The 25,351-nt window shown below is 75.5% G+C and overlaps 1 protein-coding gene across 1 annotated transcript; it reads right to left on the bottom strand.

The window, feature by feature from the left end:
- Positions 1–25,351, bottom strand: SNED1 (sushi, nidogen and EGF like domains 1; the record flags this gene model as incomplete). The annotated part of the gene is made up of 25 exons (XM_084228343.1): positions 1–162; positions 465–700; positions 1,055–1,171; positions 1,796–1,878; positions 1,962–2,094; positions 3,627–3,908; positions 4,964–5,076; positions 5,261–5,444; positions 6,184–6,477; positions 6,640–6,753; positions 7,343–7,459; positions 7,706–7,817; positions 8,978–9,193; positions 12,486–12,757; positions 12,842–12,958; positions 13,859–13,975; positions 14,533–14,646; positions 14,814–14,918; positions 15,064–15,189; positions 15,883–15,996; positions 16,137–16,262; positions 17,195–17,357; positions 17,681–17,821; positions 19,113–19,400; positions 25,139–25,351. 25 exons carry the CDS (start codon positions 25,349–25,351, stop codon positions 1–3), a joined length of 4,059 nt encoding a protein of 1,352 aa, XP_084084469.1.

Below are 25,351 nucleotides of genomic sequence, written 5' to 3'. Positions count from 1 at the left end.
TCACGCGCGTGTCCTGGGAGCCGGCAGGGGCGGCCCTGGGTGCGGCAGGGGCGGGAACCAGTCGGGAGGGGCCGTGCTGGGGTCCCTGGGCCCTCCTCTCCCGAGGGGCTGCTGCCAGAGCGGGGCTGCCCGTGGGGGCAGATTGAGGCCGGCGCTGGACGCCTGCGGGGAGAACCCGGGGGGACCAGGTGCCGGCCAGACGGGCACGCAGGCGCACGCTGGCTCCGGGCCTCGGAGCTCTGCCCCTTGACGCCCCAAGGGACGGGGCGGGGAGGGGGAGGCCGCCGGCCAACCGAGCCCTTCCCAGGCAGGCCGCGACCCAGGGTGGGGCCTGAAGGTCGGGCAAGACCCGCCCGCGGGCCAAGACGCGGCGCTGGGACAGCAGTGAGGAGCGGCAGGGCAGACCCTCCCTGGCCGGTCCTGACGCCTGTGGCCCTGCTTTCTGGGGGACAGAGTGGCCGCGCCTCCAGCCCTGGGGGGTAAGCCGACATCCCGCTGGGCCCGCCCCCCAACGCACACCCAGCCCCCGAGTCCGCCGCGGCCCGGCAGCGGCCCGGCAGCGTCGCCCGGTGCTCGGCGGACATGGCCCGGGTGGCGCGCGCCGAGAGCACTGGCCCACTGTCAGCCCCACGAGCCACACGCAGGGCGGCCGTGCCCGCCAGCCGCGAGGTGCCACCACTGCGCACGGTCAGCTCCCCACCTCGAGGCCACTATTTTTCAAGCACCAACTGACTGAGCTGCCTCGGGGGTTATTGGGGGGGTGGGGGGCAGGGCCGGGGCAGAGGAACTGAGGGGCAGGGCCAGGGCGGAGGGAATGGTGGGGACGGGGCCGGGACAGAGGGACTGGGGGGCTGTTTGCCAGCGTCGGTGTCGGCCCAGCCCTCCCTGCCCACTGAGGCCAGCAGCCCAGGCCTCGGCGCAGGTGGTGTGAGGCAGGTGCCCTCGCTGCCCACCTGCTGGGGGTGCTGCCTCGCCGCGCCCTGTCTGTGAAGGGTGGGGCATTTCCACCGGCTGCTCCCCCATCTCCAGGCCGCGGGGGCCCCTGCCCACTTACTTCCCATCTCCTGGTCGCTGCCCCCACCGCCATGTCCATTTTCTGGGAGCTGGAGAGCCAGGCTGACCTGCCGGGGCGCCTCCTCTGGGCCCCCGAGCTGCACCAGAGCTGTGGGCTCTAGGAGAATCAGGGTGTCGAGGCTGCTGCGGTGCAGCCCGCTGCCCTTCCCCTGCACCCCCCTGGGCCCGTGGGCCCGGCGCCCCTGGGTGGGACCAGCCTCTCTCCCGGAGCTCAGTCCCTCCCGCAGGCCCAGGGTCACCCTGCCGGTTCCTCCGCGGCCTCTCCCTCCACCCCTGCCCCTGGGGGCCTGGGAGCTGCCTCTGTCCCTCTGCTTTAGAATGGTTGGGGTGGCAGCCGCCTGGCCCCCCAGCATGCAGGCCCCCAGAGCTGGGCCCGCGGCCTGTGGGCACCTGGTGACGGTGCTTGTGGAAACGGCTCTTGCCAGACCCGCTCGCAGCGGGGAGGCCGGGAGCCCCCCAGGCGGGGCAGGCGTGTGTTGGCAGGCGTGGGTCGGCCGCCCTGGGCACGGGGCAGGGGAGAGGCGGCTCTGCCCTCAGCGTGGGGTGTGACCTCCTCCCGCTGGCTGGCACCCAGCGGCCGCTATTCTGGGCTTCTAGCCACGCGCGGCCCCTGCAGCTGGGCGCTGGGCGCCCACCGTCCTGGGCCGTCTGGGCCGCTGGCTGGGGGTGCGGTGGGGACAGGCGCCTGATCCCATCCTCACGGGGCAGGCGGGGCACTTACGGGCTCTCACGGTCAGTGGCCTGCGGGGTGGGTGGCTGAACCTGGCGCCCACGTGTCCTCTGCCATCCACCGGCTCCGAGGCCCTGGCGAGAGCAGCCCCGCGGTCAGCCCCATGGGCCGCCCGCCCTCTGCCTTGGCCGCGGGCGCCTGTGCGGGGGCTGCCTACCTGGGGGCCGGGTTGGGTGTTGCGGGGGCACCCCGGTCGCCGAGCAGACGCGGCTCTGGCAGGGCCCTGTTCCTGGGCGCCCGTGGGGGGAGGCCGTCTCGGTGCCAGGGCCGGTCGGCACCGTCCCTCGGGGCTGGGGCAGTGGCGCAGGAAAGAGGTCACGGGAGGCTGCTGCCCGCGCCCACCACCACTCTGGCCCGCCCCGGCCCATTCTGCCCTGTCCGGCCCCGCGGGCTGGCAGTGGGGACCCGCGCCTGCCGCCAGCGCTCAGTGTCCGCCCTGGGGCCTCCGTCCCCGCGCCAGCGCCTCCGGCCTGCTGGCCCCCTCGCCTGTGCCTGCCCCGCAGCCCCCAGACGCTCGTCCTCCTGCAGGGCTGTGCCGCTCCCGGGCCCTGGGGGCCTCCCCACCCCCCAGGCGCGGGGGTGGTGGGTGTTGGGGGGGTCAGGGTGTGCGGGGTGTCAGGGTGCACAGGGGGTCGGGGTGCGCCGGGCGCGGGGGGGGGGTTGGGTGCGGGGGGGGGGGGTTCGCGGGCGCGGGGCTCACAGGTGATGATGTGCAGGTGCGCGGGCTCGCTGAGGGGTCGGGGGTGCGGGGGGGGGGCGCGGGGGTTCGGGGGCGCGGGGCTCACAGGTGATGACGTGCAGGTGCGCGGGCTCGCTGAGGGGTGGGGGGGGTCGGGGTGCGCCGGGCGCCCGGGTGCGCGCGGGGGTGGGGGGCGCGGGGGCGGGTCGGGGGCGCGGGGCTCACAGGTGATGACGTGCAGGTGCGCGGGCTCGCTGAGGGGTCGGGGTGCGCCGGGCGCGCGCGGGGGCGGTCGGGGACGCGGGGGGGGGGGGGTCGGGGTGCGCGGGGTTCGCGGGCGCGGGGCTCACAGGTGATGATGTGCAGGTGCGCGGGCTCGCTGAGGGGTCGGGGTGCGGGGGGGGGGCGCGCGGGGGTCGGGGGGTTCGGGGGCGCGGGGCTCACAGGTGATGATGTGCAGGTGCACAGGCTCGCTGAGGGGTCGGGGTGCGCCGGGCGCCCGGGTGCGCGCGGGGGGTCGGGGACGCGGGGGGGGGTCGGGGTGCGCGGGGGGTCGGGGACGCGGGGGGGGTCGGGGTGCGCGGGGGGTCGGGGACGCGGGGGGGGTCGGGGTGCGCGGGGGGTCGGGGGGTTCGGGGGCGCGGGGCTCACAGGTGATGATGTGCAGGTGCGCGGGCTCGCTGAGGGGTCGGGGGGTGCGGGGGGGGCGGGGGTTCGGGGGCGCGGGGCTCACAGGTGATGACGTGCAGGTGCGCGGGCTCGCTGAGGGGTGGGGGGGGGTTCGGGGTGCGCCGGGCGCCCGGGTGCGCGCGGGGGGTCGGGGGCGCGGGGGCGCGGGGCTCACAGGTGATGACGTGCAGGTGCGCGGGCTCGCTGAGGGGTCGGGGTGCGCCGGGTGCGCGCGGGGGGGTCGGGGGCGCGGGGGGGGTCGGGGTGCGCGGGGTTCGGGGGCGCGGGGCTCACAGGTGATGTGCAGGTGCGCGGGCTCGCTGAGGGGTCGGGGTGCGGGGGGGGGCGCGGGGGTCGGGGGGTTCGCGGGCGCGGGGCTCACAGGTGATGATGTGCAGGTGCGCGGGCTCGCTGAGGGGTCGGGGTGCGCGCGGGGGGGTCGGGGTGCGCGGGGTTCGGGGGCGCGGGGCTCACAGGTGATGATGTGCAGGTGCGCGGGCTCGCTGAGCAGCGGGCCGGCGGGCGCGGCCTGCACGGCGGTCACCGAGAGCCGGTAGCGCCGGCCGGGCAGCAGGTCGCGCACGGTGTATGACGCCAGCGTCCCGCGCGGCACGTAGCGGCTCCGCGAGCTCGCGCCGCCGGTCACGTTGATGACGTAGGCCTCGAGGGGCGCGCCGGCCGCGGGGGCGTCCCACACCACGTGCGCGGAGGTGGCCGTGACGCGCGCGGCCGTCAGGTTGGCGGGGGGCAGGGGCCCTGCGGGCGGCGCGGCGGGCGCGGTGAGGGGCGGGGCCCTGGGGGCGCGGGGGCGGGGCCCTCGGGAGGGGGCGGGGGGCGCAGGGGCGGGGCCCTCGGGAGGGCGCGGGGGCGGGGCCTTCGGGAGGGGGCGGGGGGCGCAGGGGCGGGGGCGGGGCCCTCGGGAGGGGGCAGGGGCGCAGGGGCGGGGGCGGGGCCCTCGGGAGGGGGCGGGGGGTGCAGGGGCGGGGGCGGGGCCCTCGGGAGGGGTCGGGGGGCGGGGCCCTCGGGCGGGGGCGGGGGGCGCAGGCGCAGGGGCGGGGCCCTCGGGAGGGGGCGGGGGCGCGGGGGCGGGGCCCTCAGGAGGGGGCGGGGGCGCAGGGGCGGGGGCGGGGCCTCGGGAGGGGGCGGGGGCGCGGCCCTCGGGAGGGGGCGGGGGCGCGGGGGCGGGGCCCTCGGGAGGGGGCGGGGGCGGGGGCGCGGGGGCGGGGCCCTCGGGAGGGGGCGGGGGCGCAGGGGCGGGGGCGGGGCCTCGGGAGGGGGCGGGGGCGCAGGGGCGGGGGCGGGGCCTCGGGAGGGGGCGGGGGCGCAGGGGCGGGGGCGGGGCCTCGGGAGGGGGCGGGGGCGCAGGGGCGGGGGCGCGGGGGGGGGCGCAGAGGCGGGGCGGGAGGGTGTGGGCGGAGCCAGGCGGCGCCATGAGGGGCGTCCCCCGGGTCCGCGCCCAGCCCAGGACCTCTGCAGGGGGGTCACCCGCGGCTCCCCCAGGAGCGGCGGGGGGGGGGCCCTGGCAGCGCCCCTGGCCCCCGCGACTGTCCCGCCTGCCCAGGGGGGCGGCCCCAGCTGCTCTGTGGGTCCTGGAGCGGGGCTGCGGCGGAGCGGACCCCTCGGCGAGCTCCCACTAGTCACCCCCCTCCTGATGCCTCGCACCCCTTTCCCAGGCGCCCCTCGCTGGTGCTCGGCAGGGCGCCCCCCCGCCGGCTGCTGCCTCCCCTCCGGGGGCCTCAGGCAGGGGCCTCTGGGGACCCGCCGGCGCAGGCCCTGGGGAGGTGCCCCCTCTGGGGACGCGGGGTGCTTACGTGTCCACACGTGCAGTGGCGCTGTGGCCAGGCTCTCGGTGGGGTGCGCCTGCGCCCCCGGCCCGCTGAGCGCCGTCACCCGGATGCTGTACCTGTGTCCCGGCAGCAGGGACCTGCGGGGAGGCGCAGGGGCGAGGGCCAGGTCTCGGGCAGGAGCGGTGGAGGCCAGTGTCCAGAGAAAGGGGCCTGGTGTGGACAGGGCTCCGGGCAGGCCCGCCTGGCCTCTCCCCGCGCCTGCTTCTGCGAGTCCCGGCTCTTCCGGGGGCACAGGGGAGGGCGGCCCCCACCCTCACCTACCCGAACGTGAACTCGCCCACACTCCTGTCCAGCTCGGTGGACTGGTCCTCTGGGGCCTCGGGGTGGCGGATGGACGCCCGCACACCGCTGACGGTGGCGTGGCGGATCCTGTGCAGAGCCCACCGCACCGAGATGGCGCTGGCCGTCACGTTGGTGACCTGGAGGCCCTCCACGGGGCGGGGTCCTGGGGACAACAGGCCCTCAGCGGGGGACAGGACGGGCGGACAGCGGTGGGGGTGGCCGGCAGAGCCCTGAGCCGCAGCGGGAGGAGGCGGCCTTGGGCAGGGCCCCGCAGCGCAGCGAGGCCAGCCGGCTGTGCCACAGGCACGGGGCTTGCTTTCCTGCTGACCCCAGGTGGCTGGCGGGGGCGCGTGGGCCTGGGGGCAGAAGCATGGGGGGGTCCTCGCTCGGCAGAGAAGGGATACAGGGGCTGCACCCTGGGAAACCAGGAGGGGAGCCCTCAGCTGCCCTGGGCACAGGCCTGGTCCACTGGGTGCTGGCTCTGGGCTCTGACGGGGGAGGGCGGGGCCTCCATCTTGCGTCCAGACGGCGCTCCAGGTGGGCTCAGGTCCAGTCTGCACCTGTGCTCACCCAGAGGGACCCCGCTGCGCCCTCACGGCCCCCTCCCTCGCCTCACTGTCCTCCCTGGTGCCAGTGAGCGGCGGTGACAGCCCCTGGCCCTGTGCCCACCACCAGCTGCTCCAAGGCCAGAAGGAGCCCCCTCGACGTCCCAGGGGGCGCTCCGAGATGTCCCCATCAGTCCCAGGAGCAGAGGGCAAGGTCCGGAGCCCCTGGACGGCCCTGCGGGTGCCCTCGGCCCTCCCCGCCACGCAGCACCCAGCGCGGCTCTGCCCCCCGCCCCCCGCCCCCCGCCCCCCAGGGCCGCGCGGCTGCTCCCCGGCCTCGGCGGCGGCGGGACTCACGCGTGCGGGCCAGCAGCACGGCCGGCCGGCTGATGTCGTTCTTGTGGGCGCGGCGCTTGACCGAGAAGACCGAGATGTTGTAGGCGCGGCCGGCCGCCAGCGCGCGCAGCTGGTGCGAGGAGCGGCTGCGGTCCACGAAGTCTGTGCGGCGGGGCGCGCCGTCCGCGGCGGCGTAGGTGACCGCGTAGCCGTCCAGCAGCTGCCTGGCCGCCGGGCCCTCGGGCGGGCGCCAGGAGATGGACACCCCGCTCTCCTCCACCCGCTCCACCCTCAGGGCCGTCGGCGGAGAGAGCTCTGCGGTGTGGAGCGGCGGGCGTCCGTGTGGGCCGCCCCTGCCCCCCGCCCACGGACGTCTGCCCTGGGCCTTTGGCCGCGCCGGGGTCTCAGTGCCCGTCTGGCTGCATTCATGCACGGGGCTGAGGACCCCCTCCCCCCAGGCCTGGGGTGCCGCCTCACCTCTGGCGCAGTCCTGGCCAGTGTACCCCACTTTGCAGGTGCAGCTGTGGGACCCGTTGCTGGCCTGGCAGTAGCCGCGGCCCCCGCAGGGGCTGGAGAAACAGGGGTCTGCCACTGGGGGGAGGGCAGCCCTGAGCCCTGGGCCGCCCTGCCCGCCCCCGGGGACTGTCCAGGCAGGGGCTGGGCTGGCCCGAGGGCCCACTGAGGGTCCAGCAGGGGTGGCTTTCTGACGTGGGTGACCCATCTTGCCAGGGGCCGGGGGTGAGCAGAAGGCTGGCCCCTTCGGGCGCCCGCTGGTAGCCTGGTGGCTGAGATGGCCGCCCCCTGACCTCCCTCTACGGGGGGCTGGTGTGGATGCCACCATCTTGCCATGCTCCTTAGCTGCGGGGAGCATCTGCAGGCGACCTGAGGGCCCCCGGCAGGCCCCTCGTCTCTGCCACAGTGCAGCCCCCCGTTCAGACCACGCCTTGCTGCCCCGGACTGAGGCCTGTCCTCAGCACTGGGCCTTCACTGCCCAGCGGCCAGGCCAGCCAGACCCAGCTGAGGGCGGGGACGCTGGACCCAGGAGGCCCTGCACCCTGCATGTGTTTCCAGTTGGGGCGCACCAGCAGGGCAGTGCCATGCCGCAGGGGGGCATGGCGGGGCATGGTGGCTGGCCGGCCGGCGGGCCTGGGCAGGGTCTCCCGGGGGAGGAGGGCCTTACCTGTCTCACAGTGGGGGCCGAAGACGCCCTCGGGGCACACACACAGGTAGGCCCCGCCGCTGCCGCCCTCGCACCGGCCTCCGTGCCTGCAGGGGCTGGGGTCGCAGGCGTCCAGCTCTGGAGAACACCCAGAGTCGGACCGAGCCGCAAGGGGTCTGGGGGAGGGAGAGGAGAGCGGGCAGAAGGGAAGGGAGGAAGGGGAGGGCGGCAGGGGCAGCAGGCCCGCGGGCAGCTGGCGGGGGGACCCTCAGCCCAGAGCTGGCGCCCCCAGCCCCGCCTGGCAGGGGCCCGGCACCCACCCCCACCGCCCTGCGGCTTGGCGGGCACCCTGAGTGCGGGTGGGGGCCCCTGGCCTCAGCCTACCTGTCTCGCAGTGGGGCCCGGAGAAGCCTTCCGGGCACTGGCAGACGAAGGCCCCGGGGAGGCCCCTGCAGGAGCCTCCGTTTCTGCAGAGCTGTGCCTGGCACTCGCCCGCCTCTGCGGACGGGAGATGAGGCTGGGGCCTGCGGGGGCTTCTACACGAGCCCAGAGACCCTGTGCTCTGAGGCGGCCCCTCCGCAGAGCCTGGCCAAGCCCACGCCCCTGCCCCAGGGGCCTCTGTGAACCTCCCAGGGTGAGGTCTGTGCTCAGCCACCCCAGAACCCCTCGCCCACCCGGAGAGGCCCGCGTGCCACCAGCCGCCCGCTGGGGACGCGGGGCAGCGGGGGCCGTCCGCGCCGGAGGTGGCGACCTGCGGGTGCTCACCCCCCTCGGGGACCCTCACAGGCCGTCAGCAGCAGGCGGGCTTTGCTGTTCATGACTTGAGCACGGTCTCGGGCCGCGGGCCGCCGCTTTTCACGGCCGCGCAATACTCCAGGCGCCCGCGCCCCGCAGCAGCCGTTCCCGCCCGTGCCTGGTTCCAGACCCAGGGGCGCGGCTGGCCGCCGGCCACCAGATCCTCTCCCAGGTGTGGGGCTCACGCCACCCCGCCCAGAAGCCGCCGCTCCCCCGCACGTGGGCTGGAGGCGCTGCCGGGCTTGGGGGCGGCCGGCGGGGACACGGCCCCCCACCCCCGGCCCGTGGCCTCCTCGGCTGTGGAGACGCTCACGCATCAGCTCCCGGCTGCCTCCTCCTCCCCACGGACGCGCTTCCCGCCGGGCCCCTGGCCGACGTGCGCAGCGGGCGAGCGGCCCCTCCGGCGGCTCTCAGGTGCGGGGAGTCCTGCCAGCCCCGGCGGGGGCTCCTCCCTCCCCCGGGTGCTGCCCGCCTGCAGCTCGGCGCGCCCGCGTCCCCGCGCCCATCGCTCCGGCCACTCGGCCGGGGTCCTCGCACGCCTGTCGCGGGGATGGCCCCGTCTGGCCACGCGGGGGACGAGGGGCTGCGGCCCCCATGGGGTGCCCTCCGAGCGCCTGTCCGCCCCCCTTTCCTCACCGAAGGGCTTAGCGTTTGCCCGGCAGCCTGGCGGGTCCCGTTTCTGTCTGTTCCGGGGGCACTTTTGGTTTTGGGGCTTCGCGGTCTCTGGGTCCGGCGCCTCCCGCCATCCCCTCCGCGCCTTCCAGGGACTCGGCCTTTCCTTCCGTCCATTCCTTCTGCGACCCCTCAGGGCCCGTCCCGCGCGCCCCGGCATGGGCAGCTCGGCCGTGTCAGCCGCCACACCCGGCTCTCTGCATGGAGCCCCGCGGCCGCGCCCTCCACAGGAGGGTCAGAGGGGAGCGTCCGGTCCCGCTCTCCGGCTGCCGCCGACCACGCGGCCTCGGGGGCCACAGGCGGCCCGGAGCCGGCGTCCTCCCTGCTGGCAGCTTCTCGTCTGCTCCTGCACGCCGCCGCCCTCGGGACGCGGGTGCCGCCTGGCGTCGGGTGGGCGATGCCCTCCTTCACGGGGGGGGGTTCTGGCAGCCGGGGAGCCGGGACGCGGTCGGTCGAGGGGCCTCTGTGACTCGCTCCTGCCCTGCAGCCCGGGCGGCTGGCCCTGACGCCCTGACCAGCGTGGGCCGGATGCGCGCCTTGGGGCTGCCCAGAGGCGCCAGCGTTCCTGGCGGCCTTGGTGAGGCCGACACCAGAGCCCCGCAGCCCCGCAGGGCCCCGCCCCGGAGACGGCTGCGCGACCCCCAGCCGAGCCCCTGCTGCTCTCAGCTGACTCGCTGCGCACCGCACGGCTGCTCTGCCTCCCCGCGAGTCTCCCGAGCTGTTCTGTGGCCGTCACGTCCGCCCCCAAGGTCTCGGCCCCCTGCTCCAGAGCGGCTGACCCTGGCCTGTCCCACGGCTGCCCGTCTCTGAGTGCCAGTGGCAGCGGGCAGGGAGCGCCCGTGGGCGCCGGGTCAGCCGCTCTGTAGGGCGGCGTGGTGTCCTCACGCGCGGGCTGTGTCCCGCGGACTGCTGGACGTGCGGGGTTTTCCTGACCAGCCAGCCGCTCCGCCGTCCTGTCCAGACACCACGTAGCCCTGCAGAGCGGCTGACCCGGCGCCCACGGGCGCTCCTCGCCGGCTGCCTCTGGCGCTCGGTCTCCTCCCAGGCTCTGAAGCCGGACGCTGGGCTGCCTTGGCCCCCTCCAGGCTGCCCCCTTGCCGGACACGCTGCTCACAGCAGGGTCCACTGTCACCCGCCTGCGCCACCGGCTCCTCCCGTCCTGGGCTGTCGTCGAGCACTTCAGAACACCCCGACATTTAAGAACTCGGCTCCCGTCCTCAGCACCGAGACTGCTCCTCGTCTTCGGGCTTGCTGGGTGGTTCGGCTCTTCGCCCTGACTCAGCCGAGAGGCTTTCCCGTCCCCCCGCCGGTGGGGAATCTGCCCTGCCTGCACGCGGGGGCGGGCGCGCGGTGTCCCGGGCGGGGGCTGGTCCGGCCGGCGCGGCTTGGGCAGCGCCCCGTCTGCCAGGGTATTCCGGGCTAACCCATGGGGCTTTGAGGCCCCCCTTCTCGGGGCCTCGGAGCTGTCTGCGGGGGCCCCTCCGTCGCGCCGGCATGTCCGGCAGGCCGCTGGACACACCCTGGGTGCCCGTCGGTGTCCACCTGTGCTGGGCTCTGCAGCTCTGGGTGGGCAGGTTCGCCCCTGCGGAGGGGCCGGGCTCCCTGCCTGCGCCCGGACTCTCAGCCCTCGCCGGGGCGCTGCGCCGCTGGCCTCCCCCTGGACGGCCTGTCCTCGTGGCCTCACCCTCGAGATGTCCCTGCCCTCACGCTTCCCTGGTCTCCTCCGTTTTGCCTCTTGTCCTCAAAGTAGTGTTTTCACTTGGCGCGGTGAACCCCAACATCTGCAGGGCATGGGGACCCCCAGGGAGCACCTGGGCCCTCAGTGGCTGCCCTGCCAGGGGACTGGGGAGCCTTGGAAGGAGGCTGGGCTGGGGTCTGGGGCACCTCAGGAAGGGGCTGAAGGCTACGCTGGGTACTGGGGTGCCTTGGGAAGGGGCCGGGCCTGGGCTGGGGGCTGGGGAGCCTCGGGACGGGGCTGGGGGCTGGGCTGGGGTGCCTTGGGAGGGGACTGGGCGGGGCTCTGGGGCACCTCAGGAGGGGGCTGGGGGCTGGGCTGGGGCGCCTCGGGAGGGGGCTGGAGTGTCTCGGGAAGGGGCTGGCAGGGTGCTGGGCAGCGGCAGTTCTTGGCGGGCCTTGGTGCCCAGTCAGCCTCCCCTCCAGCGCCCAGCCCTCCAGACGGCCGCCCCCCCGGGCCCAGGGAGAGAGTGACTCGCTCCGCCGACCCCCGGCCCCGCTGGGCCCGCAGCAGACCCACCCCCGCCGCGCGTCACCCTCGCTGGGGCCCCGCGTCCACTGGGCTGGAGACGGGCCGGCCGGCCCCCTCCCGCCCCGCCCCCAGTGCTCGGGCGCCTCCTGAGGCTTGGGCGGCCTTTGTGGGCGCGGTTGTTACCTCAGGACCTCCTCACGCTGCCCCCCGCCTGGCCGGGCTGGCCCTTCTCCCAGGGCGCTCCAGGCCCCACCCCGTCCTCGGCCCTGGGCGGTGTCCAGTGCCGGTGACCCCGGGGCCTCAGTGCACGTGGCCGTGACCCTTGTCTGACCCCGCCCTGTCGCTCCCCGCTGCCCCCTCCTGGTTTACGTCCACCCCTTCTCGGGAAGCCCTGGCTGGTCTCCAGCTCAGGGCTCAGTGCCGCCTGAACCCCGCGTACCGCTTCTGCACCCCGATTCCCGTATCTGTGCCCCATGTGCCATGTCTGCACCCTGATTCCTGCGTCTGCACCCCATATGCCATGTGTGCACCGATTCCCACATCTGCACCCCGATTCTTGTGTCTGCACCCCACGTGCCATGTGTGCACCCCAATTCCTGCGTTTGCCACCCGGATTCCCACGTCTTCCTTCAGTGTCTCGTGGTTCTGCTTTGTGGCCATGGTTCCTTCCCGTGGCGGCAGCTTCTTGCTCATGGGTGCCCCCTGGCCCCCACCACCTAGCGCTGGCACCTGCGGGTGGCTGTCCCACCCTGCCCTGAGCACCCCGCACGGTGTGGGCCGAGGCGGGTGAGTGTGGCCTCCTGGAGTGACCACCAGCCCGGGGATGCGAGGACAGGCCGGCGCGCTGCCAGGCGCCCCTCCCAGGCCTCAGAGCTGGGCCTGAGCAGGCCCCGCAGGCGGGCTCTGGGGGCATCTGGGTGTGCTCCCCACCTCTGAATGAACATGTTTAAAATTTCTGGTTCCCTGAGATGTGCACGTTCTGGCTGGGGACACCCCCTCCGGGCCCCCCACAGAGGCCGGTCCTCCCCGGGTTCAAGGTCCTGACCGGCATTCCCCGTGGGGCCTGACTCCAGCTCTGGGTGGGCAGCAGTGGGGAGGGGGTGCCTGACCGTGGGGCCGCGGTGGGGCGGGGAGGCCCGTGGGCCATGGCAGGGCGGGCAGTGCTCACACCACAGAGGCCAGGGAGGGGCCGGCAGGTCACCGGCACTGGGTGGCCCGGATGCCCAGCGGCCGGCAGGCCCGGACGTGGCGGGGTGCTCGGGGGGCTGCAGCCCACCCCTGCCCCCCACCCTGCCTGCTGCCCCTCAGGCACAAGGCCCCTGGCCCCACCCCCTCCCAGCCCGGCCGTCCTGCAGGAAGGTGCCTTGACGTCTGGGCTGCCCGGGCCTCCTCGCCTCGCTCCCCGCCGCCCTGCCCGCCTCGCCACCCCTCCCAGCCTGGCCTGGGCCGTGATCGCAGAGGGAGGCGGTGCGGGCGCCCCCAGAATGAGACCGTGGGCGCCCACCACACGTGGCTCTGGGGCGGCCGGGGGCGCGCGTCCTCCCTGGGGGCCTCAGGCACAGGGGTGACATGGCCGGGACCCCGCCCGCCTCCCGCCCACAGGCCCGCGCGGGACAGCCCGGCCGGGCCCCGCCGCTGCCGCTCACCCGCCTCGCAGCGCCGCCCGGAGAAGCCGCGGGGGCAGTCGCACTTGAACTTCCCCACGTAGTGGAAGCAGGTGCCGCCGTTGCGGCAGGGGCCCGAGGCGCAGGGGTCCGGCCTCCCTGGAGGCAGGAGAGGGCCGGTCAGGGCCGGTCAGGCTCAGGGGCGCCCTGCCCCCCGCCCCCGCCGGGGCCGCGCGGGCTCACCGATCTCGCAGTGCCGGCCGGTGAAGCGGTAGGGGCAGCTGCAGCGGTACTCGCCCGCCGCCTCCCTGCACGTGCCCCCGTTCCTGCAGGGCCCGGAGCTGCACAGGCGCGGCCGGGCTGCGGGTGGGGCCCGTGTGAGCAGCGCCCGGCTCAGCCCTGCGCTCGGGCCAGGCGGGGGCAGCGCAGCCAGCCAACCCGGCGCGTGGGGCGCCCGAGACCCCCCGCAGCCTCAGCGCCCCCGCCACGGGCGCTCTCGTACCTGCTGGTGGGGTTGGCCCGGTGCAGCAGACACTGCACCCCCTCACGGGGGCCCGGGGCCTCAGGTGGCGGCCTGGCACCCGTCCCTGCGCAGCCCTAGGCCCAGGACCTGGAGCCCCGGGCTCTGTTCTCACGCCTGTGCCCCCACCCCGACCTGATGTGTGCGCCCGCGGGTGGGGAAGCGGGACACCCACGGGGGCTGCTCTTCAGGCCCCTGCTGCCTCCAGTTTTGGTGGAAGTGTGCACCCCACTTCCACCTCTTCCTCCCAAGCCCTGTGGGGTCTCACCGGCGCCATGCCCAAGTTCTGGTCCCTGCACCCCTGAAAGCAGCCACCCATGTCCCTGGGGTCTGGACTTGGGCCCAGAGATGTCAGTGTTGGGCCTGGGGCTGGGCCTGGGCCTGGGCTGGGCCCTGGGGCTTGGCCCCGGCCCTGGGGCTGGGGCAGGCGGCTCCCACACAGTGATCCCCAGCAGGGGTCCTGGGAGTGCACGGTGGAGGGGGCCGAGGGCTTCTCCTGGGAGAGCCTCTCCTTCCCGCGGGGGGGCGAGGCCTGGGTGGGGCTCCCCGCCCAGCCCCAGCCCCCGCTCCCGGGAAGAGCCCCAGGTAGGGACATCTGTGGCCGGTGCCCACAGGGGGCTCGAGCAGCCTCCTCTGCTTCTGACCGCGGGGTGCCCCGGGCCCATGGGACTGGCAGCTACTCGGCCGCGCTGGGCAGGGGCCGGCCCCAGTGCAGGCAGTGCCCGAGGGCGGCCGCCCACCTTGCTCGCAGCGCTGGCCGTGGAAGCCGCGCGGGCACACACACGCGTAGGCGTCGTCCCGGGCCTCGCAGGAGCCTCCGTTGACGCAGGGGTCCGAGTCACAGGGCGACGGCAGCGCTGGGGACAGAGAGGGTCCCGGGCGGGCGCCACGCTCACCCCCAAGAGACCAGGTGTCCCCGGCCCGGCCGGGCCGTGCCCTCCCCTGCCCTCCGGAGCTGGGGCTGAGCTGGGCACAGACGCGCATCGGCCCGCGCACGCCCCGTCCTGTCCACGCCGGCAGGACCGGGTCAGGCCACCGGCAGGCGGCGAGGTCAGAGTGCAGTGACCCCCGCCTCCGCACCCCACCCCCTGGGTGGCAGAGCGCGGAACCCCCATACTTGGCCAGTGACAACCCTGTTTAGCCCCGAGTGCTCAGCCCTGCCCAGTGACTGCAGCCTCGGGGGCGTCGGGGCGGCCGCCTGCAGCGTCCAGAGGTGGTTTCCCACGGGCGCCTGGCGGGGTTTCGGCTCCGGAGCAGCCGCCAGCACAGGAGAGGCGCCTCCTTCCCCTCCCACCCTCCTGCCTGGGCTAGGAGGACCCCGCGTGTGCCCCCTGCACGTGCCCCCGCTGCGCGCCCCCACGCATCCCCATTCACCCCTCTCCACCCCCCACCCCCCGCCTGCAGCGCCTCTCACAGTGGCTGACGTTGCGCGGCGTGTGGCAGACGCACAGGTAGCTGCCCGCGTGCTCCATGCAGTAGCCCCCGTCCGGGCACTGTGTGTTCACGGTGCAGGGCGTGGCCGTGACCTCTGCGGGAGAAGGCCCAGCTCCCTTCCGCACCCCAGCCTTGGCCCCCTGCTGGCTGCCAGGCCACCCCTCCTGGGCGAGCACAGGGCACAGGGGCAGGATCTAGACCTGTGCCCACGTGGGCCCAAGCCAGGCACCACTGGGGTGTCTCGGGGCCCTGGGCACCTACCGAACTCACAGAGGAGCCCGAAGAACCCGGGGGGACACTGGCAGACAGTGGCGTTGGCCTCTAAGCATCTGCCGCCGTTCTGGCACTCACAGCCTGCGGGGGTTCCTGCGGCAGCCAGAGGGGTGCTCCAGTGCGGGTGCGGTGCCACCCCGCACCCCCCACCCTGTGTCCCCCGCCCGCCACCCCACACCCCCCCCACCCCACGCCCGCCACCCCGCGCCCGCCACCCACACCCGCCCCGCCCACGCACGCTCCCTGCAGTGGGGCCCCGCGAAGCCTCCGGGGCACTCGCACACGTAGCCCTGCTCTGTGCCCACACAGGCGCCCCCATTCTGGCAAGGGGCTGAGAGGCAGGCGTCCGGCTCCGGGGTGCCTCCTGCAGAAAGGTGGTGGAGCCCGCGGTCAGCAGGAGACCTGCCCGTGCCCAGCCCTGCCCCGCCACCCGGACAGCAATGAACAGGGTGCAGGGGTGGGGGGCATGCGCCTGGATATGAAGGGGCCTCTGTGGCCCCCACAGAGCCTGGGGCAGTGAGGCCGTGGAAGTGGGGTCCCCCTCCTTCACAGTGGGGGCCGGATCTGATATGGTTGCTCAGAAGCGCGGAAGGGCAACGTGGCCAGGTGGGGAGCAGCGGGGTCTCGAGAAGGGTCCCCCCATGTCCAGGCTGTGAGCCCCCCGGGGCTAGAGGGAACAGCCCGCACTCCTGCCAGCAGCAGCGGGGCTTTGGGGTTCAAGGGCACAGACGGCAAGGGGACTTTGTGCCGACCCCCCAGCTGGTGGACCCCAGAAGCCCCCGGTGCCCATCAGCCTGCCTGGGGGAGGGTGTCCGGCTCCCACCACCTCCGCAGGGTCTCCGCCCCAAGCGGAGCTCGGGTGTGGTCAGGGCTCTAGCCAATCTGGGGAGCTAGGCCCCTCCTCTGGACCCCGGGCTGCTGACCTGCCCACGCCCACAGCGCGAGCCAAGCCCTCTAGCACACGCAGCCCCACAACTGTCCCTGCGGGCGCCACCTGCCCCAGCCAGGCGGGCTCTGTGCCCCCCACCCAGCACTGCTGGGCCTGGCCGCCTCCTACCTGCCTCGCAGATGGGTCCTCGGAAGCCAGCCGGGCACTGGCAGCTGAAGCCGTGGGCACCAGGCGCGCACGTCCCTCCGTTCCGGCAGGGCTGGGAGGCGCACGCGTCCACATCTGGGGGCAGGTGCGGACTCAGCGCAGGGCCCAGCCGGGGCGGGCGGGGGCACAGCACTGCGGCCCCGAGCGCTCCTGCCCGCACATGGCCTGCGGCTCTCAGACCCGGTGGCCGCCCAGGGAACGCACCCAGAACGCACCCAGCTGGCACTGCCGCCCGGTGAAGCCCGAGAGGCAGGAGCAGCTGTAGGAAGGGTTGCCCGTGACGCAGTCATCGATGCACTTGGCGCCGTTAAGGCAGGGGCGCAGGGCTAGGCACACGGAGGCTGCGGGCAGAGGGACACGGTCACCCCCCTGCCCCGCTGCGGCCTTGCCTTCCTCCTGTGACCGGGCGGCGCCCCACGCTGCACCACCGCCGCCTTCTCCACCCACCGAACCTGCCCGGGCCAGGAGGACACAGGGGCCAGGCCCGGCGGGGGGCCAAGGCCTCCTGGGCAGGACAGCCAGAGCAGGACAGGAGCTCATGGCCCTGGGGCTACAGCGGCTGGTGCGCCCTTGGGTGAGCCCCGGGCAGGGAAGCCAGTGCTTCCCCAAGCAGGCCTGGGCAGAGCCGGCCGCCCAAGGTCCCTGAGGACCGCCGCCGCTCCTGGCCCGCTCAGCTCCGGGGCGGCCCGCAAGGACAGAGGCCCGGGGCTCCGGCTCCTGGCGCCACTCTCAGCCCAGGGACACGGTCATTCCCGGCAAGTGGCCCCCATGACCGGAGGCGAGAAGTGACAGCACCTCCCGCCCCCCGCAGGAGACCGGCCCCGCGGCCACTGGGGCTTGTCCAGGAGCAGGGCCTGGAGAAGGGACAGGAGGGGCCCCGCCCCGCCCCTCGCTGAGGCCCCGCCCCTCGCCGTGGCCCCGCCCGCCCCTCGCTGAGGCCCCGCCCGCCCCTCGCCGTGGCCCCGCCCCTCGCCGTGGCCCCGCCCGCCCCTCGCTGAGGCCCCGCCCCTCGCCGTGGCCCCGCCCGCCCCTCGCCGTGGCCCCACCCGCCCCTCGCTGAGGCCCCGCCCCACCCCTCGCCGTGGCCCCGCCCCGCCCCTCGCTGAGGCCCCGCCCCTCGCCGTGGCCCCACCCGCCCCTCGCTGAGGCCCCGCCCCGCCCCTCGCCGTGGCCCCGCCCCACCCCTCGCCGTGGCCCCGCCCCGCCCCTCGCTGAGGCCCCGCCCCTCGCCGCGGCCCCGCCCCGCCCGCCCCCGAGCCGCGGGTCCGCTTACTTGTATGGCCGCAGCCCCCCACGCGCACCTGGGCATCATCGATTCTGAACGCCCAGCGCCCGGGCTCGCCCACGTTGGTCGTGGTCTCCACCTCGGCCATGTCCGCCGTGCGCGAGCCGGGGATGCTGAAGTAGCGCAGCCCGTCGCCCGCGTTGAAGCCGGCCTTGGGGTGCGGACAGTGGGGGCAGGTACGGGCCTCCGCGGGGCTCCCTAAGCCTCCCGAGCCCCCCGCGGTGGCCGGGGTCGGCGGGGTGTCGGGGCGGCCCACCTCCAGGGCTACCGAGCCCCTCCTGGCCTCCGCGGGGCCGGCGGCCGCAGGACCGAGCAGGCGCGAGGTGGGGCTGGCGCCGCCGCCCCGCACACCTGGGGCCCGGGGCCACCCCGGGCCGCGCCCACCCCGCCCGGCCGCTGGCCTGCGTCGGCCCCGCCGGCCTCCGGCCTCTGCACAGTCCGTCCCGCCCCGCCCCGCCGCGGGCCGGGCCTTACCTGCGCTGCGATGCCCCCCAGGCCGCTGGCGTTGCCCCCGCTGCTGGCGTGCGTGCCCGTGGTCCACGTGATGGACTCGTAGTTGAAGATGGTGAAGGAGAACTTGCCGTCGGTGATGAGCACCGTCTGGAACGTGTTGACCTGCGGGGAGAGGCGGTGAGCCGGCCAGCCCTGTGGCCAGCCCCCAGCCCCGCTGAGCAGGCCGCGCCGGCAGGGCTGGGCCGCCGCCCAGTGGTGATCCCCATCGCCCAGGGGTGATCCCCATCGGCTGGCACGGGCGGGACGCCCGGGGCGAACTACCGGGTTGCCTCGAGGGGCGGGAGCGGCCGTGTGGAAGGGAAGGAGCCAAGGGGGCACGGCGGCAGCGACCGGACTCTGTGGGCTTGGCGGACTGTCCCCCGCCCCCCGTGCCCACGGCTGCACGTGCCCACCGGGCCGACTGCGCACCGGCACAGGCGGCTGCATGCTCGGCGACCCTCGTGCCAGGAACGGGGCGCCCCAGGGACGGGGCCGGGCTGGTGGTGGGACCCCCTGAAAAGCAGCGAGCTAGTTCTGGGCGCCCCGCGGGGGACCGAGTGGAGAGAGGGTGTAGGCAGAATCGTGAAAGTCCTGGAGGACACGGGCTGCTTGTGGCCGAGGCCCTGGAGGGCGGGGGTGGGAGAGAGGGCGGAGTGGGGCGTCCATAACAGATGTTGAAACCGCGGCCCCCTCAACTCAGCAGGGCCCACGACACAGCAGGAAAGCCCAGAGCGAGGGCAGGGGCGTTGGCGAAGGGCGGGAGGACCCTGCGGAGGCGCCGGCCAGGGGAGGCCCAGGGCGCGGTAAGGCCGTCCTCGCCTGCGGGGGGGGGGGGGGGGGGGGGAGGGGGGGGCTGGGGGGAGGGGGGGGGCGGCGCTGTGCACGAGGACCCGGGCGGGCGCGGGGTGTCCTGGCCCTGGCCTGCTCTGCACAGGCTGGGTGGGCCTCTCACATCCACTGGGCACCCGCGAGGGGCTGCGTCCAGGCGGGGCCAGCTGCTTGCAGCCTCTGCTGGGTCACAGCAGGGAGCTGGGCTCTTCTGGAAGGCGACTCAGCGCTAGCGCCCCAGACCCAGAGGAAGGGGCAGCCACAGGGCAGAGCTGGGAGCGCCTGGGCAGGTGGGCCAGGTGGGGGTGTGGGGCCCACAGGGAGGGTGGGGGCCGGCCACTAGAGAGCCACCGCAGGCCGTGGCCTTCAGCAGACACTGGGAATGAGCTGGCTCCCGGGATCCCCTGCCCCATGGTGACCTCGGCCAGGCGGGCAGGGTCACTCCGGGCAGCCAGCCCCTCCGGAGAAGGCCGTGTGCTCTGCTGCGTGCTCCACCCCCGAGGAAGGACAATCCCCACATGCCCCAGGTTGGCCCAAGAGCCCCGGCCGCGCCCTGGCGGCAGCGCATCCTGAGGCCCCGACTCACAGGGGAAGAGGCGCTGCCTCCGAAGAAAGTCACGCGGAGCCAGGTGGCCACGAAGACCCAGCTGGCGGAGAAGCGGGGCAGCTCCGGGAAGTAGCGCCGGACGTCGGCCGAGGCGCGCCGCAGCGTGGCCGGGTCCGTGGCCTCCCGGTAGTGCACGTCACCGGCTCGCCGGTTGTCCACGTCCGCCCAGAAGGCTGCCACCACGCAGCGGTCATTGGCAATGGGGAAGGCCGCCGGGGTGAACTGGGACACCTCCTTCAGGAAGGAGATGACCCCGTTATTGTTCACCTGTTGGGCAGAAATCCAGAGGGGTCATGGGGGGCTGCAGGCGGGCGGGTGGCCAGCGGCCGCCCCCCCCAGATGCCCTCCCAGGACGAGCCGGCCCCAGGCGGCCCCGGTGTCCAGGGCGGGAGGCTGCCTGCCCTCCAGACGGGGGGTCTGGGCGCCCTGTGTGCTCTGGCCCCAGGTGGGCTGCCTGGTGGTGCTGGCTCCCGGGGCCTCCCGGGCGCAGGACATGCCCAGCCTCACAGCCAGGGCTGGGGGTGAAGCTTGGGGGCCGGGCGGGGAGTCAGTGCTTGAGCTGCAACGGCAGGGGCCGGCATGGATGGGGCTGGAAAGGCCACGGCGGGGGCGGGAGGGACGCTGTGCTCTGGACACCAGGCTGTGGAAGGCCTGGAGGCCCCTGGCAGGGCAGTGGAGCGTCCTCCCTGGCCAGAGGCGTCCGTGCCCCGGGCCTGCACGGGACACGGTGCTGTGGGACTCTGACTGGGGTGTGGAGGGCCCTGGGGACCCTTGGCAAGGGCAGGCCTTGTCCCCGGCCACCGAAACGGGCAACCATCCCCCCCCCGCTCTCCGGGGCCCCTGACAGCCACCCATCCCGCACGGGGGCCGGCCCCAGCCCCGGCCCCAACCTCGGCAGCCTCAGGAGGGACAGAGCTCAGCACTGGCTCACAGTCGCGGCTGGTCAGCCCCCGTGACGCAGGGTCCCTGGGGGCCCCTGACAGTTGGGGGAAGCGCAGGTGAGCCACCCTGCCCAGGCTGCGCCCCCGCCCTTCACCCCAGCAAGGCTGGTGCTCCACGCCTGACACGGGCGAGGCGGTTCCTGGGGCCTCCCGTGCGCCGAGGCAGAGGAGAGCCCCCAGGCAGAGGCATGAGTCCCCCTCTAAGTGAGCGTTCAGATGCGCAACCCAGGACGCGGCAGAGGGTCCACTGAGGAGCGGGCAGGGCAGGAGAGCGCGGTTCTGGGGTTCCGGCACAGACTGGGGGTTACAGCACAGACGGGGGTTCCGGCACAGACTGGGGGTTGCGGGGACAGACCGGGGGTTATGGGCGCAGACCCGGGGTTCCGGCACTGACCCGGGGTTCCGGCACTGACCCGGGGTTCCGGCACTGACCCGGGGCCGCGCAGGCCATGCCCCCAGAGGTGACACGCAGACTTTAAAATTCCGTCGGGCGAGCAGGGCAGGCGACCTTGGTGAGGAGCCAGGCTGGACGGCTCCATCTCCCCGATTTCAAGACTCAGCCCCAGGTGGCAGCAGCCAGGGCAGGGGCAGCGTGGACAGGTTGGGCAGGCAGCTTGGGGGGCTCGTGCACCGGCCCCGCTGCGGAGCCCACCACCCCCAGAGCCCAGGGCAGAGCTACCTCAGGGGTCAAGGAGCCAGACGGGGCGTTGCAGACACAAAACTCAGAGGAAAACCTGAAAATTCCGTGACGCCGAGAGTCTCGTGGTGACGTCTCGGCTGACACGAGGGGCCCTGACGCGGGGGAACCAGCGAGACCCGTGCCGGACCCGGCGGGGACAGGCCACAGGCGCGAGGCCCCCGGGAGGGTGGCCTGTGTGCAGGGCCCGGCGGCCAGGCTCCCCTGTCTAGGTGCAGCCGGCCGAGGGGGCGTGCGGGCCTGAGCGGGGCCTGGCCGCGACAGACGGGGGACGGGGGTGGGGAGGGCGGGGCGCGGGCCCAGCGGTGCAGCGGCGCCCGTCTTTGCCGCGGTCTCCCCACAAAGCGAGCGTCAGTGGGTTTCCGGTGATCGCCACAGCCAGTGCCATCTGGCAGTGGTGGCAGGAATCAGAATCCCCAGCGCAGAGCCCCTGTGGGGGCGGCTCCGCACACCCCAGAATCGGCTGCAGACACAGCACTGGGAGCACAGCGGTGGGAGCACAGTGTGGGGAGCACGGCGCCGGGGGCACGAGGCGGGAGCACAGCGTCGCACCCCCGCGGGCTGCCCCGCGCCACCCACACTCGGCGCCCAGGTAAGGGGAGAGAAGCAGACACTTGCGAACCGGCCCCGAAACGCCGGTGAGGAGCCGCCGAAGCCCAGACTCCAAGCGTCTCCCGGGGCCAAGGGCCTCCCGCTGCCTCTGCGGCCCCCGCCCCAGCGGCCTTCGGAAGCGTCGGGCGGCGGCGGCGGGTCCAGGCCCAGCGGCCGGCGGGCATCTACCGGGGCGGCGGGCGCGGCAGGCTCAGGCCTGTGCAGAGCAGGCCCGGGGGCCGCCGGGAGGTCGCGGGCAGGGCCGTGGCCGCGGGCTGTGGCCCCAGAGCGCGGGCGGCGCGGGGCCCGGGCCCTCGGGCGGTGGTGCTGGATGGTCCAGGGGTGCCCATCGCGCCGGCAGAGGCCCATGCACCCACATTCTCGTGGGGGCTCCAGCCCAGGAGCCCGGGTCGAGCGGGCATCCCGCCCCTGCCACTGGCCCCGGCAGCCGCCGGCCGCCTCCCCGGGGCCCCGGGACCTCGGCTGCGCACGTGCGGTGGCGCGCGGGGCCTTGGCGGGGCTGGGCGGCGGCCGCCTCCCCGCAGGCCCCTTCCCTGGTCGGCGTGAAAGGCCGGTGAGGTCCTCCGGCCCAGGCCCCTGCCTGGCTTCCCCTACCCGGCCTGGGGGCCACTCGGCTCTGCGCCCCAAAAGCCGCAGATGCTGCAGAAAGACGCCTAGAAAGATCTGAGGAGCAGGAGGACGCTCGGGAGTCACAGAACAGGCTCGTCAGGGAGGCCACGCTCAGGGGCGGGTCAAGCCCTGGCTTTCCCGCAGGCTGGAGACTTGGGGGACCCTCGGCCCCCTCGCGGGGAAGCCGGCACCAGGGCGGGGGCTGCGCACGGCCCCGCGAGGCTGCGGTTCTGAGCAGTGAAGAACTGCTCCGAGTGGAGCCAGAAGGAAACGCACCTCGCCCAGACGTGTGGGGGCCGCGCCCGCCAGAGCCGGGGCCCCGGGGACCTCGGGCCTCCCGCCGGCCAGGCCCGCCCCGAGGCGGGTGTGTGGGGCCGGCCGGCCGGCCAGGCCCGCAGACGAAGGCAGGAAACCTCACGGCCGCCCGCGCCGCTCGGGGCGCTGCGCTGACCACGCTGGGGCCCCGGGCTCCGATCAAGGGCATTTTTGAAGCAGCAGCGCCGTGCCCGGGGGGCCACGTGGACACGCGCTCCTCGAAACCGGGGCCCAAACAAGGCAGCCTGTGCCGGCCCGAGCGGACACCCCGGACGGCGGGAGGGCCGCGGGCTGGGCGCCAGGCGGATGCGAGTGCTCGAGGGCGGCCCCAGCAGGCGGGGGTGGGGGGGAGCCCGGCGGGAGGCTGTGGACTGCGCCTCCCGGTGCGGGGCTGCGTGTCCCCGCCAAGGACTGCGCTGGCCCGGCCGCAGCCCGCGAGAGCCGAGAATGGGAGCAGGAACAGCCGAGGGCGTCCAGGGACGCGGGGTGCCCGGGCGCGGGTGCTCGCCCACGAGGTGCAGGGGTGCGGCAGGGAGAGGCCGCGGGGCTCAGGCGGGCAGGCCAGGCTGTCGGCGCTGGGGTCCCTCCGGGTGGTGTCCCAGCTGTGGGGCCCACGCGCCGGCCCCTCCCGCCTGTGTTTGGGGAAGGGGTTGCGGGCAGGATGCTGGGCCTGGGGAGGCCTCTGGGGGAGGCGGCTGCAGGTGGGGTGGGGGTCTGGGCTGCAGGGGCAGCCACGTGCGGGTGGGCCCTGTCACCCCCAGGCCGGCCACTGGCCGCTCCTCAGCCGCCCCCCCGCCTGGGGTGGGAGCTCAGCCCCACGGCCGCTGCCTCCGCCCTGCCCCCCCCACCAGGACAGGGGGACCCCGCAATCCTGTGCTTGCCCCAGGGAACACCTGAGCACCCCGTGGGCAAGGTGGGGACAGGAGCTGGGCCCCGCAGGGACCAAGGTGGGAATGGGGGCACATCCGGGCCTTCTCGGGGGCCTCTGTTCCCTTGGGGAGGGAGATGCTGTTTCCGCCAGTGGCCACCTTGCTGTTTCTCCTCCCTGCAGTGCCCCGAAAATGAGCAGGACGGGCCCCACCCCAGGCAGGCCAGCAGCCGGCCCCGCCCACTGTGCTGGTGGGCCCTGGGGGGGGCGAGCTGGGCCTGGACCATGGCCTGGAGCCCTGCCTGCTGGCCCCACTGGGGGCCTGCGCGGCCCAGCAGGACATTCAGCCACTGGACACCCGGGGGCAGCAGGGAAGAGGCCACGGTGGAGTCACTGCTCTCCAGGGAGTGGCCTGGTGCCCTGCGGCCTCCCCCCTGAGCCCCTCCCCTGAGCCCCTCCCCTGAGCCCCTCCCCTGAGCCTCTCCCCTGCAGCCTCCACCTCCCTCTACCACCCTCCACCCACCCCCCACCACCCTCCATCCGTCCTCCACCCATCCACTCAGCGAGTCTGCTCTTTGCCAGGCAGTGGGCCGGGGCCCACATGGGGCAGAAGCCAGTGTGACGGGCCCAGCCCATGGAGCTTCCTCCCTGGACGCCAGGCAGTGCCGGGTTGGGGGCCGGCTGATGTCTGTCCCCCTGTTGGGTGAGGGTCAGAGCCGGTGCTCACAGGGCAGTAGCCTCCTCCCGGGTGCCCGGTCAGGTCCACCTGCTCTGGGATGGGAACCTTCCAGTCTCTCGCCTGGCTGACCGCCAGTGTCCCCCCACGCCCTGCCCTGTTCCCCGTCCTGGCCACCGCGCGCGGGGGCTGCTCAGCCGGGGTTTTGCGAGCCCCCGTGGTTCTGCACAGCAGGGAGAGGCCGTGGGGCTGCGTGCGCCCACGCTGCATGCGCTTTGTCGGCGCCGCGGCCCAGGGAGGCCCGCCGCCGGCCAGTGGCCAGATGCCCCCGCTGGTGTGCCAGCGGCTCTCCCCGTGGGGGCCGACCCACCCGGTCGCGTGCCGGGAGGGCTTCCGGGACACTGTTACGCGCGTTGCCATCTCGGTGATGTCGCCTGTGACGCTGAGCGGGAGGGTGGGCCTGGCCCAGGCGCCCGGGGACGTTTGGACAGCGTCCCCGACAGCGGCGCCAGCGAGGGTCCCTGCTCCTCAGCCGGGCTCCGAGCTGCGCCACAGGCCTGACCGCTCTGCCCTGCCCACGCGCCCCCTGGGGCTCCCGGCTGGGGCGTCCACCCGAGCAGTGGTCACCGGTCACCGTCACCGACACGCACCGAGGGGGAGCGGCAGTGGGAGCCGCGGTGGGCGGGGCTGCTGTGCGGAGGGGCTGGCGCTGGGGTGGGGGCTGACGGGGCGCGAGGGCACAGCAGGCGGTGCCCGTGGAGATGCGCGGGCGGTGCCCGGGCACGGCCCACCGCGGTGAGGTGAGCGCGGGGCGCAGACCCGGCCGGGGCCACCCCCTTGGGTCCACGAGCAGCTGGCGGGACGGAGCTGCAGAGACGGGCTGCGGGGCGGGCCCTCGGCGAGGCGCCCCCACTCGGGAGCCCCGGGGCGCCCCTGGGGGCCGGCTTGGTAGTTTGGGGGCCGGGCCCAAGGGGAGGGAGGGGGAGAGGTCAGAGGTCGCCCCTCGCACCTGGGCTGCGGGCGCCGCCCCGGCCGCCCCAGGTGTCGGCGGGGCCGGCCGGTCCCCTCGGGAGCAGCCCCCCGCCAGGTGCCCCAGGGCGGGCCGCGGGGCGGCGGAGGGGCCGGCGGGCCGGGGCGAGCGGGGCGCGGCCCGCCGAGGTCCGGGCCGGCGGGGCGGGGCGGGCGCCCCCGGCCGGGTCTGCGCGCGCCCCCCGCGCGCCCCCCGCGCGCCCCCCGCGCCGAGGCCGCCCCCGCCCCGCGCGCCCCCGCGCCCCGCCGGCCACTCACGTAGAGCCCCGAGTGCGCGGCGCCGAAGAAGGGGAAGGGCGCGGCGAGCGCGCGCAGCCCGGAGCCGCCGTCGTCCTGCCGCGGGGTGGCCGCGTCCCCGCGCTCCGCGCCGAACGGGTAGAAGTCGGCGAGCGCCACCGCGCCCCGCGCCCCGCGCGCCCCGCACCCCAGGATCGCCGCCAGCAGCAGCGCCCCGGCCGCGCGGCGCGGCAT

Source organism: Talpa europaea (genome assembly GCF_964194135.1).
Source record: "Talpa europaea genome assembly, chromosome: 1".
NCBI classification, from domain to species: Eukaryota; Metazoa; Chordata; class Mammalia; order Eulipotyphla; family Talpidae; genus Talpa; species Talpa europaea.
This window is presented reverse-complemented; position numbering and strand designations above follow the sequence as displayed.